General features: G+C 45.0%; 1 protein-coding gene across 2 annotated transcripts in view; it reads left to right on the forward strand.

The window, feature by feature from the left end:
• Positions 1-15,444, forward strand: part of LOC146679608 (protein NLRC3-like) — a 57,930-nt gene extending 42,486 nt beyond the window's left edge. For both annotated transcript variants that reach the window (XM_085450220.1, XM_085450221.1), the window contains 2 exons: positions 14,708-14,754; positions 14,903-15,444. In XM_085450220.1, coding sequence (XP_085306346.1) covers positions 14,708-14,754; positions 14,903-15,444 — 589 coding nt within the window. The remainder of the gene's footprint in view (positions 1-14,707; positions 14,755-14,902) is intronic.
• Positions 15,445-15,864: the final 420 nt, after the last annotated feature.

Here is a 15,864-nt window from a genome sequence, read left to right on the forward strand (position 1 = left end):
CACCAGCAGCTCCCACACAGTCGCCTGGTCTAGCACCTGGTCCAGCGCCTGGTCCAGCGCCTGGTCCAGCACCTGGTCCACGACGGGTTTGGTGTCAGCGGCCACCTTCCAGGCCACTGCTCATTCGCCACCAGCAGCCTCTGGACCTGGTCAGTGGCAGCTGCTGTCTTCCTCCTGGCCCCCCACCAGAACTGTCTCACCTCAGCCGCTGGCCACGTAGCCACCCACCAGAACTGTTTCACATTAGCCACTGGCCATCTGGCCGCCCTCCTGAACTGTCCCTATTTGGACTCGAAGTGATCATTTATCACTTTGAAATCGTGTACTCAAAGGTTTGTTTTTAACTCTCTGTCTTCCGTAAAAGCTCCTCAATTGTGTGTATGACCTAATTTATCTGGCTATGATGTCCTTACTTTAACTTTTGCATAGCATTTTCACACAAACCCAAGCAAAAATTTACTTTTTATTCAGAGAGTGTTATGTAATGCACTTAAAACCCAATAATAATTTTCTAGTATGAAATTAACATGTCATGGTCCTGGGTCGGTGACCCAGCCCTTTGTGTTACTATTATTATTTTCTAGTTTATTCTGTTTGTATTTGTTCTTTGTGTCTCCATCATCCCTACCTGTGTCTTCCCTCTGTGGTCTCTTCGGGTCCCGAGTTTTGTGTTGTGAAACAGTCTGTGTGTTTCCTGTTTTACTTTGTAGGTTTGTGTCTCGTTATGTTCAGTAGTTCCAGCTGTGTCCTGTTTGCTGTGTCCTGTGTGACCTGTTTACCATTTCCTAATTACCTGGTGTGTGTATTTATACTGCGTGTCTGCCTGTGCTCCTCGTCACGTCGTCTGTGTTTCTCTGTGAACCTTCCGTGTATTCAACGTTTTTCCGTGTTTCTCTGTGTCTCTCTGCTCCTCGCTCCATGTCCTCCCTTTTGTATTAGTTTTCCCAGTTTAGGTTTTTGTTTGGTACTGCCCACTCCTTGGTTACTGTCCACTGTAAATAAACCCACTTGCATCTCCGCCACTGTCTGCGTTTGGACCCTCCTTTCTCACCTCCACACGACTACCAGCCGAGTTGTGACAGAACAACTATTCGAACAACCTAATTAAAATTAATTTTCAGGCCCTAGTTCACTCCCTCAGTAAATTAGCAGATCTGTTTTCATCTCATGCTCCCGGTTTATTGTCTCAGGCTGCAGTCATCACCATCTTCAGTTCAGTCACCTGCTGTTCAGGCTCGGGCTCCCGTCCTCCAGTCACCCGTAGCTCAGGCTCCCTTCCTCCAGTCAGTCCAGCCTGTAGCCCAGTCTCCTGCAGTCCAGTCAGTCCAGTCTGTAGTCCAGCCTCCTGCTATTCAGTCTCCAAGTAAGTCTCTTGTTCAGTTCCCTGATCTGTAACCACAGCATCCAGATCCAGCTGTGAGCTCTCTCTCTCCTCAGCCAGATGTTTCCGCACCTGCTAAAAACCCATTAATAATTTTCCAGTATGAAATGAAAAACTATTCCAAGAACCTAATTAGACAAAAGAACAGGGAACTAGAGATGGGCCGATCTGATATTACGTATCGGTATCGGTCCGATACTGACGTAAATTACTGGATCGGATATCAGAGAGAAATAAAAAATGTAATCCGATCCATTAAATATCAAAAAAGCACCTCACAAAACTTGCGACACAGTGTAACTCGGACATAACCGTAGCACATCGGAGCAGTGTGCTCATGTGATAGAGCGGCAAGTTGTAAACAGTTGTAGGATTAAAGATTATCGAATTTACAGAATGATTATTTACACAGAGCTATACAGTAGTGCAGTTAAGATAAGTGAGGTTGTAGATAGTTTCTACAGAGGCTATATAAAGTGCTAGTGGTTGTGAGTGGTGGTTCAGTCCATGTTATTATTGTGTGTTTGAGGGTATAGTTGTCCATTGTGTGTGTGTGTAGGTGGTTGTGGGTGTGTGTATGTTCAGTCCATGAGTTTAACGTGGGTCAGATGTCAGGAGGCAGAGTTCAGGAGTCTGACAGCTGTGGGGAAGAAGCTCTACCGGTACCTGGTGTTCTTAGTCTAGAGATGGACCGATCCGATATTACGTATCGGTATCGGTCCGATACTGACCTAAATTACTGGATCGGATATCGGAGAAAAATAAAAAATGTAATCCGATCCAATAAATATCACGAAAGCACCTCGCAAAACTTGCAACACGCCGTAACTCGCCTCAGAACGTTAGCACGTCGGAGCAGTATGCATCACGTGATAGAGCGGCTGTGGCATGCGGGATCTGTCGGTGGTAGCATGTGGAGCTTCACTAGCAACCTGGCATTTCATCTCCGACAAAGTTATCCCCGAGAGAAGTAAAGCAAGTGTGTAAGTCCATCTCTGAATGTTTGTAAAGCATTCCCACGTTAAGCTTAACAAGCGACTGCCTCTTCTCACTGCCACTTCAATCGTGAAATTGCTTAATGATCAGCTGATCGGCTTTTCTGCCGCGAGTCCGCCTCTCGTTTGTTTTTGGCCCACTTTGCACCAGAAAGAGGAAACCAGCGGCTGAACAACAGCAGAACGTTTAAGGTTGATAAGCTGTTGTTAGAATTTATTTAATATTACTTTCTACACCAGGATCTTTTTCTACGTAGCTGACGTTGGTAACTGTGCAGGGGCGGATTTAGCAAAGTTTAGCCAGGGGGGCCGATAGGGCATGAACAGGAAAAAGGGGGCACAAAGCCATACTTTTCTTTCTTATTCTCATTTAAAATGTCGAGCTTTTAATAAATAATTATCTGACACCCAAAGTTTTAATTTGATGTAAAATGAATAGAAGTCCATCCATCCATCTTCATCCGCTTTATCCGAGGCCGGGTCGCGGGGGCAGCAGCCTAAGCAAAGAGGCCCAGACCTCCCTCTCCCCAGCCACCTCCTCCAGCTTATCCGGGGGAATACCAAGGCGTTCCCAGGCCAGCCGAGAGATATAATCTCTCCAGCGTGTCCTGGGTCTGCCCCGGGGCCTCCTCCCGGTGGGACATGCCTGGAACACCTCACCCAGGAGGCGCCCAGGGGGCATCCTTGTCAGATGCCCAAACCACCTCAACTGACTCGTTTCGATGTGGAGCAGCAGCAGCTCTACTCTGAGCCCCTCCCGGATGGCCGAACTTCTCACCCTATCTCTAAGGGAGAGGCCAGCCACCCTTCGGAGGAAGCTCATTTCTGCCGCTTGTATCCGCGATCTCGTTCTTTCGGTCACTACCCACAGCTCGTGGCCATAGGTGAGGGTAGGGACGTAGATCGACCGGTAAATTGAGAGCTTCGCTTTTACACTCAGCTCCCTCTTCACCACGACGGACCGGTGCAGCGTCCGCATTACTGCAGCTGCAGCCCCAATCCGTCTGTCAATCTCCGGCTCCCTTCTCCCATCACTCGCGAACAAGACCCCGAGATACTTGAACTCCTCCACTTGGGGCAGGAACTCATCCCCGACCCGGAGAGGGCACTCCACCCTTTTCCGGCTGAGAACCATGGCCTCAGATTTGGAGGTGCTGATCCTCATTCCCGCTGCTTCACACTCGGCTGCGAACCGTTCCAGTGCGAGCTGGAGGCCCTCACCCGATGAAGCCAACAGAACCACATCATCCGCAAAAATCAGAGATGAGATTCTGAGGCCACCAAAGCGAAAGCCCTCCGCCACTTGGCTGCGCCTAGAAATCCTGTCCATAAAAATTATGAACAGAACCGGAGACAAAGGGCAGCCCTGGCGGAGCCCATCACCCACCGGGAACGAGTCCGAAGTCAATTACTGTATATAGTGACTATTAAGTCTAATATATATATACCCTAGCAAGCTATAGTACTTTTTCCTTTGGGAAGGTACAATCTGTGCAGTCTGCAATTTTGTTGAAGAAAGATGTTGAATCTATTTAATATTTCTTGAAAAATAATTGATTTCTGTGCATTTTATTTCACACTGCATCAAATTAAGGTTGATTACGTCGATTAAGCATCATGAGGTGGCGCGTGAGTGGTGGTTCCCTATTTTTTATTTATTTATTTTTGTTGTTGCTGGGAGTTGGAACCCTATTAGTTAGGTTGCTTAATATTTATGCTAAGTACTCTTTAAAATACCAAAATAGGGAGGATGGTGTAGGTTTAAGTTTATTAGATTGATCAGTATTGCTGAACTATGAAATTTTTTTTTGTATACAGGTATAACAGAATAGCTTTAGTGTAGTTGTTGTTTTAAACTTGAGTATGAACTTGCAGACCTGCAAAATGCAGCAAGATATTTTACAAAACAGTTTTGTTGATTAAAAAACACTATATCGGATTCATATCGGTATCGGCAGATATCCAAATTTATGATATCGGTATCGGTATCGGACATAAAAAAGTGGTATCGTGCCATCTCTATCTTAGTCCGGAGGCTCCTGTGGCGCCTCCCAGAGGGCAGGAGGGTGAAGAGTCCATGTGATGGGTGACTGGGGTCTTTGATGATTTTCCCAGCCCTTTACAGACACCGCTTCCTGTAGATGTGTTTTATGGCAGGAAGTGGTGCTCCGGCAATGCGCTGGGCAGTTTTCACGACCCTCTGCAATGCCTTCCGGTCCGAGGCAGAGCAGTTCCCGTACCAGACTGTTATACAGTTGGTCAGGATGCTCTCGATGGTGCAGCGATAGAAGTTCACCAGGATGTCTGAGGACAGGTGGTTCTTCCTCAGAGTCCTCAAGAAGAAGAGGCGCTGGTGAGCCTTCTTGACCAGCTTGGAGCAGTTGGTCGTCCAGGTGAGATCCTCGGAGATGTGGACTCCCAGGAACTTGAAGCTGCTCACACGCTCCACAGCCGTCCCCTTAATGTGGATGGGTGGATGTGGGTCAGCATTCCTCCTGTAGTCCACGATGAGCTCCTTAGTCTTCTCGGTGTTAAGCAGCAGGTTGTTTGTGTCGCACCACTCAGCCAGACGATCCACCTCCTCCCTGTAGGCGGCCTCATCGTTGTCACTGATGAGGCCAATCACCGTGGTGTCATCTGCAAACTTAATGATGGTGTTGGAACCATCAGCAGGTCTGCAGTCGTGGGTGAAGAGGGAGTAGAGGAAAGGGCTCATCACACAGCCTTGTGGTACACCGGTGTTCATTGTGATGGTAGATGAGCAGTGGTTATCCAGCCGGACATGTTGGGGGCGATTGGTCAGGAAGTCCAGTAACCATTTGCAGATGAGGGAACTGATGCCCAGGTCTGTCAGTTTCCTAATAAGTTGTGAGGGGTGGATTGTATTGAATGCTGAACTGAAGTCTATAAACAGCATTCTGGCGTAGGTGTTGTTGTTGTCCAGGTGTGAGAGGACAGAGTGCATTGCGATGGAGACAGCATCCTCTGTGCTCCTGTTCTGGCGGTATGCGAATTGGTGGGGGTCCAGGGGTGGGGGGGAGACAGGATTTGAAGTGTGCTAGGACCAGTCGCTCTAAGCACTCAGTGATGATGGGGGTGAGTGCTACTGGGCGGTAATCATTGAGGCAAGATGGGTTGGAGTTTTTGGGTATCAGGACGATGGAGGTGGATTTGAAGCAGGCCGGTACCACAGCGTGGGCCAAGGACAGATTGAATATGTCTGTGAGCACTCCTGCAAGCTCCCCAGAACACGCTCTGAGAACACGCCCGGGGATGCCATCAGGACCTGTTCTTTTTTTTAAGTTCTTTTATGGCCAACCTAGCATTAGCGTCGGGGGGGATATACACAGCAGTGAGAATGATTGAAGTGAGTTCTCTGGGGAGATAATAAGGTCTGCATTTGACCATTAAAAACTCTGCATTAGGTGAGCAGTGACTCTCAGTAGTAGTGGAGTTCATGCACCAAGCATTGTTAATATAAATGCACAAACCTCAACCTCTGGTCTTGCCGGAGTCATCTGCTAGCCTGTCGGCTCGGTGTGTGTGGCGTCCTGCTAACTCGATAGCATTGTCCGGGCAGCTGTTGTTCAACCATGTTTCGGTGAAAAACATGACATTTGAGTCCATAATCCGTCTGTTGTTAGTGATGGAGAGCCGTATCTCATCCATTTTGTTTGCCAGAGAACGGACATTGGTGAGAAAAATACTGGGTAAAGGCAGCCGGTGTGGTGTTAGCTTTAGCTTAGCCCGTAGCCCTCCGCGCCTACCTCGCCTTTGTTTACAATCTCGGCGCCGTCTGCGTGCACTTCCGCCCGGCCGGGGAGAGTGGGCAGCCTCCGGTGTTCTGGAGATCTCTGGGATGAGTCGGAGATTGGCGATAAAACTGTTGGAGTCGTGAGTCCAGATGTCCAGAAGCTCTTGTCTGCTGTAGGTCAGCAATGCACAGCAATTCTGGACGAATAATCCGGTTAAAAGTAGATAAAAAAAACCCCGCTAAATAGCAGATTCTGGAGAGACACTGAGCCTCGCGTTGTTCACGTGCCGCCATCTTGGACAATAATTACTGTGCATAATTATTAGGCACCTTAACAAAAAACAAATATATACCCATTTCAATGATTTATTTTTACCAGTGACACCAATATAACATCTCCACATTCACAAATATACATTTCTGACATTCAAAAACAAAACAAAAAACAAATCAGCGACCAATATAGCCACCTTTCTTTGCAAGGACACTCAAGAGCCTGCCATCCATGGATTCTGTCAGTGTTTTGATCTGTTCACCATCAACATTGCGTGCAGCAGCAACCACAGCCTCCCAGACACTGTTCAGAGAGGTGTACTGTTTTCCCTCCGTGTAAATCTCACATTTGATGATGGACCACAGGTTCTCAATGGGGTTCAGATCAGGTGAACAAGGAGGCCATGTCATTAGTTTTTCTTCTTTTATACCCTTTCTTGCAGCCACGCTGTGGAGTACTTGGACGCGTGTGATGGAGCATTGTCCTGCATGAAAATCATGTTTTTCTTGAAGGATGCAGACTTCTTCCTGTACTACTGCTTGAAGAAGGTGTCTTCCAGAAACTGGCAGTAGGACTGGGAGTTGAGCTTGACTCCATCCTCAACCCGAAAAGGCCCCACAAGCTCATCTTTGATGATACCAGCCCAAACCAGTACTTCACCTCCACCTTGCTGGCGTCTGAGTCGGACTGGAGTTCTCTCCCCTTTACCAATCCAGCCAAGGGCCCATCCATCTGGCCCATCAAGACTCACTCTCATTTCATCAGTCCTTAAAACCTTAGAAAAACCAGTCTTGAGATATTTCTTGGCCCAGTCTTGACGTTTCAGCTTTTGTGTCTTGTTCAGTGGTGGTCGTCTTTCAGCCTTTCTTACCTTGGCCATGTCTCTGAGTATTGCACAGCTTGTGCTTTTGGGCACTCCACTGATGTTGCAGCTCCAAAATATGGCCAAACTGGTGGCAAGTGGCATCTTGGCAGCTGCACGCTTGACTTTTCTCAGTTCATGAGCAGTTATTTTGCGCCTTGGTTTTTCCACACGCTTCTTGTGACCCTGTTGACTATTTTGAATGAAACGCTTGATTGTTCGATGATCACACTTCAGAAGCTTTGCAATTTTGAGACTTTTAATTATGCACACCTGATATAGGGTGTTGATGTCATTAGACCACACCCTTTCTCATTACAGAAATGCACATCACCTAATATGCTTAATTGGTAGTAGGCTTTCGAGCCTATACAGCTTGGAGTAAGACAACATGCATGAAGAGGATGATGTGGACAAAATACTCATTTGCCTAATAATTCTGCACTCCCTGTATTTGCAGCCTTGCTACCAAACCGGCATTTCATCTCTGAGGAAGTGATCCCAGAGAGAAGTAAAGCAAGTGTGCAAGTTGAATGTTTGTAAAGCATTCCCGCGTTAAGCTTAACAACCGATATATGGAGCGAGTGGCTCTTCTCTCTCCCTCCCTCTCCTGTTGCTACTTCAATCGTGAAACTGATTAATGATCAGCTGATCGGCTTTTCTGTCGCGAGTCCGCCTCTCTTCTTTGTTTTTGGCCTACTTTGCACCATAAAGAGGAAACGGGGACTAATGGCCTTTATCTTTTACCCTTTGATGTCTTTTAACCCTTAAAAAAACAAAAAAACTTGTAATTCCAACTTTGTACATTAAACATGTATTTTATCATATGAACACTTTATCAATTTTGATTCAATTTCTATTGAATTTTGACAGAAAGAACTTCAACTACTCACCGCTCACATTTAATTTGTTATATGCCCAATTTTGCAGATTTTGTTCGATAGAAAACAGGCCCTGCTTTATTTTGAAGGCCTTCTGTGAGAGTGATCAGAATCAGTTGTTTCCAGTTCAGGTCTGACAGCAACTCCGTCAGGGGCCTCTCCAATGCTCCTTTTCTCCTCTACAACCAAAAATCACGTCGGGGGATCACCAGAATGTTGTGTTCAGAATTTTTGAAAGGAATCTCAGGAGAATGGTCGGTCTTTTTTAAATAAAAAAAAGGATTTACTTTGCTTTTGGCAGTTGAAATTACAAGGTTACACAGCACTGTGGACCTCTATCTGAACCAGTAGCATGTTTCACAAAAAGGATGACCCTCAAGTGGGCTGTACAACATTATATAGTGAGACAAAAACATAGGTTATAGCAGCTATCTTCCCCCCGCACGGACGTGGCAGTCTCGGTGTCTGCTGTGAAGGATCCTCGTATCTCCGTCACCTCGTCTGGTATCCGGTCCCTCCTCTGTAAGAGACAGAAAAGGAAAACACTTCCACATCATTACCAATGTTATGAGTTCAAAATTGGGGATGGAGACAAGATAAAAAACCACAATAACAACACTGGTCCGGCCGGGTTAAGTCAAACGATGATTTTAATGATCACACGCGTGGGAGATGGACACTGTATGCAGACAGCCTCAGATCTCAAAATGGTGGAGCATTAATCAAACTCTTATAGCCTCTGGTGCTCCCACCTTATCATAAAAGCCTAAACATTCACATGCTTTCTCTCACACGGCGCCTAAGCTACGACCTTGGCTCCCCATTTTATCTGCTCCTGCTGAGATGGGGCAGAAAACTCCAGCATGCTCTGTTCTCTTCTAATCAGACAAATAAGGCGATGACTTTCTGCAAACAGTATTTCTTGTAACATCATAAAACAATATCATTCATCCACAATAAATCAGCAGTCTAATGTAATGCAAATCAGTTTAACTAATGCAATGTATGTCATCAACATGGCCCAAAAAATTATTCGACATCCTCTTCCCTCCCTGAAGGACCTGTACAGCACTCGCTGTCTCAAGAGGGCACGCAGCATCCTACGGGACTGCACACACCCAGGACACCGGGTGTTTAAACTGCTGCCGTCTGGCAGGAGGTTCAGGCTGCTGAGGTCCCGGACAAATAGACTCAAGGACAGCTTTTACAACAGGGCAATAGCCCTGATCAATGCTAACAGCTGACCTGACTGGATACCTCCCTGGACTTTTTAGGGGGGAGGTAACAATGTTTATAACAATAATATTTATATTTATAACAAGGTGCAATAATAATTAATGTGCAATAATATCAGTGTGCAATACATATACACTTCTTCTTTTTTATACTAACTTAATATACTGTGTTGTGTTGTTTGTTGCGTTGTGATGTGTCATGTCGTGTTGTGTTATATGTAGTGCCGACGTAGGACAGTTTTTCCAATTTCATTGTACTACTGTACTATGTATGACTGTGCAATGACAATAAAGAGTTATCTTATCTTATCTTAATAGTTATCAGCTTCTTCTAATTCAGGAGAATAATGCAAACTAAAACTACATAATAATTCACAATCTTTAACTTGGGGTATGACATGGCATAAAATAGTATTATAATTTAACACCAACTACAATGATGACCGCATCATCTGTGACAGAGGACTCATTTCTCCTAGTGTCCTGCAAGCAAACAATTATATTCTTTAGAAGTAATCAGGACCCTACAACATCTAGGTTTCAAAATGAATTCACACAAAACCTTGGCTGATTGTGACCCACTCATGCTTTCACAACTTGGCTAGTGTGATTAGGTAGAGGATCAATAGGGGGCCCTCTTGGGGACACCCCGATAGGGCTTAACGTATGTGAATCTCCACCAAATGCTATTAGAACTGAAGAATCAATCAAATCAATCAATCAAAATTTATTTATATAGCACCTTTATAAACAACAGTTTTGATCAAAGTGCTTCACAAATTAGGAAATAAAATAAGACAAATACAACGCAAGACTAGACAAACATAGAAACCAACCAAATGATAATCAAACTATCTTACGTCAAACCCAGAGTAAAAAGATGGGTCTTTAAACGAGATTTAAAAGACTGAACAGTCTCAGAAGAGCGAATGGCAATAGGGAGGTTGTTCCACAGTCTAGGAGCTGCAATAGCAAAGGCACGATCACCTCTGGTTTTCATTAAGAGCATCTGGTTAGAAGATCTTAGTGCTTTTATAGGATTATACAAATGAAGAAGATCTGTTAAATAGCTAGGGGCAGTGTTATTTAAGATTTTATAAGTGAGTAAAATAATTTTACAATCAATGTGAAATCTCACAGGAAGCCAGTGTAAGTTGGCTAAAACTGGACTCATATGATCATGCATTCTGGCATCCGATAAAGTGAGGGAGGCCTAAATAGAGGGAGTTGCAATAGTCCAGTCTAGAGGTAATGAATGCATGAATAAGCTTTTCAAGGTCCTTGGGAGAGAGGAAAGGGTTAGCTTTAGAAATTTGACGTAGCTGATAGACCCTGGATTTAACCACAGTAGATACTTGTTTCTCTGATTTGAAGGAGCTATCCAGGAGTACCCCAAGGTCTCTTACAATGTGGGAGAGGTAGCTAGCAAGTGGGCTTTGGGTAACAGTTAGTTGGTTCAATGGAATATGGCTGTCAAAGACAATAACTTCAATTTTACTGTCATTCAAGGTAAGAGAGTTTTGAGATAGCCAGGTTCTCACATCATGAAGGCAGTTAAACAATGTATGCAATGGATCTGTGACATTCAGTATAGAATAGAATAGAATAGAATAGAATAGAATAGAAATGAATAGACTAGAATAGAAGAACTTTATTGTCACTGCACATGTCACAAGTACAAGGTAACGAAATGCAGTTGGCATCCATCCAGCAATGCTTTAGCCATAATAGATATATTACAAAATATATATTAGCAATAATATAGATATAGATATATTACAGAAATATGTCTGTTATGTATGACGGTACAAAATATGGGTCTATTATGGGTTATGTTACAATGTACACGGTATGAGGTATGTTATGAATATGTTATAACAATAAGTATGTACAGGGTGTAGTGGGTGTACAAGCTATGTACAGGCTATGAACAGGATATAAATTTGAAAACTATACAGAAATATGAAATAAAAAGCCATACAGAAAACAGCTGTAAACAGTTGTAGAATTATAATTATCGTATTGTGCAGAATTATTGTCCATACAGCATTTACAGTCCAGTTATGATCAGAGAGATATGTGGCTAATTTCTACAGTGGTTATATAAAGAGCTAATGGTTGTGAGTGGTGGTTCAGTCCATGTTATTATTGTGTTTATGAGGGTACAGTTGGCCATTATTTGTTTTTGTCCATTGTGTGTGTGTTCAGTTTTAGGTGTTTGTGGGTGTGTGTAGGTTCAGTCCATGAGTTTAATGTGGGTCCAATGTCAGGAGGCAGAGTTCAGGAGTCTGACAGCTGTGGGGAAGATTGTGTTCCAGTACCTGGTGGCCTTAGTCCAGAGGCTCCTGTAGCACCTCCCAGAGGGCAGGAGAGTGAAGAGTCCATCTGATGGGTGACTGGGGTCTTTGATGATTTTCCCAGACCTTTTCAGACACCGCTTCCTGTAGATGTCATTTATGGCAGGAAGAGGTGCTCCGGCGATGTGCTGGACAGTTTTCACGACCCTCTGCAACGCCTTCCGGATGTCTAAGGACAGGTGGTTCTTCCTCAGAGTCCTCAAGAAGAAGAGTGGCTGATGAGCCTTCTTGACCAGCTTGGAGCAGTTGGTGGTCCAGGTGAGGTCCTCGGACTCCCAGGAGCTTGAAGCTGCTCACACGCTCCACAGCCGTCCCTTTAATGTAGATGGGTGGATGTGGGTCAGCATTCCTCCTGTAGTCCACGATGAGCTCCTTGGTCTTCTCGGTGTTAAGCAGCAGGTTGTTTGTGTCGCACCACTCAGCCAGACGATCCACCTCCTCCCTGTAGGCGGCCTCATCATTGTCACTGATGAGGCCAATCACCGTGGTGTCATCTGCAAACTTAATGATGGTGTTGGAACCATCAGCAGGTCTGCAGTCGTGGGTGAAGAGGGAGTAGAGGAAAGGGCTCATCACACAGCCTTGTGGTACACCGATGTTCATTGTGATGGTAGATGAGCAGCAGTTATCCAGCCGGACATGTTGGGGGCGATTGGTCAGGAAGTCCAGTAACAATTTACACATGAATAACTGATGCCCAGGTCTGTCAGTTTCCTCATGAGTTGTGAGGGGAGGATTGTATTGAATGTTGAACTGAAGTCTATAAACAGCATTCTGGCATAGGTGTTGTTGTTGTCCAGGTGTGAGAGGACAGAGTGCAGTGCGATGGAGACTGCATCCTCTGTGCTGCTGTTCTGGCGGTATGCAAATTGGTGGGTCCAGGGGTGGGGGGGAGACAGGATTTGAAATGTGTTAGCGCCAGCTGCTCTAAGCACTTTGTAATGATGGGGGTGAGGGCTACTGGGCGGTAGTCGTTGAAGTTGGAGTTTTTGGGTATCAGGACAATGGAGGTGGATTTGAAGCAGGCCAGTACCACAGCGTGGGCCAAGGACAGGTTGAATATGTCTGTCAGCACAGACTCAAAATGAGTGTAAAAGTTGTTGAGCTCATTAAGGAAGGAGACATCAGAAGATGCTGTGGAGGGTGTGGTAGTCCTGTAGTCTGTGATGGTCTGGAGTCCTTGCCACATGCGTTGGGGGTTGGAGTTGGAGAAGTGTTCTTCTCCCTTCTTTTTGTAATGGTGTTTGGCTTTTTTGATGCCCCTCTTTAGCTTAGCCCTGGCTGTACTGTAGGCATGTGCATCTCCTGACCTGAAGGCAGTTTTGCGGGCCTTCAGGAGGAGACGAACATCCCGGTTCATTCAAGGCTTCTGGTTGGGGTACATGGTGATCTGTTTCTGGGTGGTGACACTGTCTGTAGTTTTGGAGATGTAATCCAGTACAGATGAGGCGTACTGGTCCAAGTCTGTGTGGGTGAACATATTCCAGTCTGTGTTTTTAAATCTGTCCTGGAGCACTGCATCTATCCCCTCTGATCACACTTTAATTGTCCTCACAGCAGGTTTCACATGTTGGATGAGTGGTCAGTACCGACGTGTGAGGAACAGAGAGAGATGGTCCGATTGTCCAATGTTGCTTTGTAGGCTCCAGCCAGGTTGACTAGCACATACAGTACTAAAAACACCATCTATTATTGTATGGCCTGCATTTGTATAGCTCTTTACTAGTCCCTAAGGACCCCAAAACGCTTTACACATTCAGTCATCCACCCATTCACACACACATTCACACACTGGTGATGGCAAGCTACATTGCAGCCACAGCCACCCTTGGGCGCACTGACAGAGTCGAGGCACTGACACTGTCAGTTTAGGCCTAAAGTGATATGTATTTTTAAAAAGCCCACCTAATTTAAATATAATTTCAAACCGACAACAGAAAATTTGATGAAATAGAATAAATATTGTGAAGACAAAATTCACAGTTTGTCTTCACTGAGTTGTCAGTAATGTGACAATAACTCAGACTGGAAGTAATCTTAATGACTAATGAATTTTGAGGAGAGAAGAACACTGACAGGTGACTCACAGTGATGTCAATGAACAGGTTTCAGGTAGCATTAAAACACATGAAAATAAGACTGCACTCACTCAGAGGTCAGAGGTCTTTGAAGTGTATTGGATTGTAGTGTATTTGTTAAACTGTTGGACTGTTCCTTTATCAGAGTCGAACATTATGTACATGAGAGCATGTACATAAAGACGTCATGTGTTAATGAAGTTGTGCATATTCATGTAAGCTCAATAAAGAGCAGTGTTACGAGGGAGCAGACCAGAGCGACTGAGGTCAAGTGAAGGAACGGCGCTGTCACAGTTCTCTCCCTCATCAATTGTCTGGTTCCAGCGGTGGGTCTGTGCTAGACGACCCATCACCAGCTTTTTCCAGCTTTTTCCACTGGTTACCAGTACGTGGTAGAATCCACTTCCAGATCTGGTTGTCTTTAAATCTGTGAATGGATTGGCTCCATCTTATCTCTCTTTAACAAAATAATCCAAGTGGAGCCCTCAGGTCTGCAGATAAGCAGCTTCTGACCAGAACTAGACGTAAAAACAGAGGTGAGCTTTATCGATGGCTGCAGCCAAACTCTGGAACAGTCGCCCTTCACATCAGGTCGTCACCAACACTCGACATTTTTAAAAGCCGGTTGGAAACACATTTGTACTCTGTAGCTTTCAATCCTGACCAGTCTTTATAGTCATTACTGTGTATGTTTCCTATTTTCTCTCTACTCTGTGCAGCACTTTGGCTCAAGCTGTTTTTAAATGTGCTGATAAATAAATGTAGATTTCTTTGAATAAAACAGTGGAGCCGAGCTTTGAGCTCAGTGTGTAACAGTGTGTGTGTGAGAGCCATGTAATGTCCATGTGTGCATGCTGACTGTGCTGCTCTGACCCCCCTCCTCCTTTCAGGGTGGAGCCTGCTGGAGTCCGATGGTTGAGACCAGGTCTGAGGAAGTGTAAGTGTGTTTTTAATGGGATTCATGAAAACAAAGCAGCACACATTCAACCATCTTCATCATGTCAGGAGTCATCATCAAAGTGTCAATCAATGAACAGATGATGGATCAATAACTGCAGCTGGATTATGTTTGTTCTCTCCATCAGATTCCTGTCAACTCACAATCGACACAAACACAGTGAACACAAAGCTCCAACTGTCTGACAACAACAGGAAGGTGACACATGTGGAGGAGGTTCAGTCATATCCTGATCATCCAGACAGATTTGATGTTAAGCCTCAGCTGCTGTGTAGAAATGGTCTGACTGGTCGCTGTTACTGGGAGGTCGAGTGGAGAGGAAAGGTTGATATATCAGTGAGTTACAGAAGCATCAGAAGGAAAGGAGGCAGATATGAGTGTGTGTTTGGACGGAATGATCATTCTTGGAATCTGATCTGTGCTGATGATGGTCCTGATTTTGTCAGGCACAATTACATAGAAACACTCTTCTCCTCCTCCTCCTCCTCCTCCTCCTCCTCTGTCTCTAACAGAGCAGCAGTGTATGTGGACTGTCCTGCTGGCACTCTGTCCTTCTACAGAGTCTCCTCTGACACTCTGATCCACCTCCACACCTTCAACACCACATTCACTCAAACTCTTTATCCTGGGTTTTATGTTAATCCTGGTGCCTCAGTGTCCCTGTGCTGAGTGGAGTGTAAAGAGTGTCTCCTGTTACAGAAACACTCTGACTGTTGAACAGATAGTTCAGTCTGTACATGTCTGTCTCTTTCACTCACAAACACGTTTTCAGATTTATGAATTCAATCAGTTGATGTTTGAAACTGTTTTAAATGATTCCTTGTAAACTTCTTGCTTTTCAGTCTTTTAAAGATGGAAGCTCCCATTATTCCAGGAACAACATTTTGTTTTACTGTCTTCTTCCACTCAAAGCTTCACAGTGAATATCAGTATGTTGTAGTGGTGCAGCGGATCACAGTTGATCCGTAATCCTAACCGATCACACTCCACGGTTCGGCATGCACATGATCGGAAGATTCGAAAAAGAAGAAAAAAGTAGGTGTATGGTGCGCGTGGTCAGTCTGTCAAGCGATCAGCGCTAGCGGTCCA

This window comes from Copadichromis virginalis, unplaced genomic scaffold (genome assembly GCF_057382275.1).
Source record: "Copadichromis virginalis isolate Kocher_CV1m ecotype Utaka unplaced genomic scaffold, C_Virginalis_male_GT1.1 unmapped_scaffold_1, whole genome shotgun sequence".
NCBI lineage: Eukaryota > Metazoa > Chordata > Actinopteri > Cichliformes > Cichlidae > Copadichromis > Copadichromis virginalis.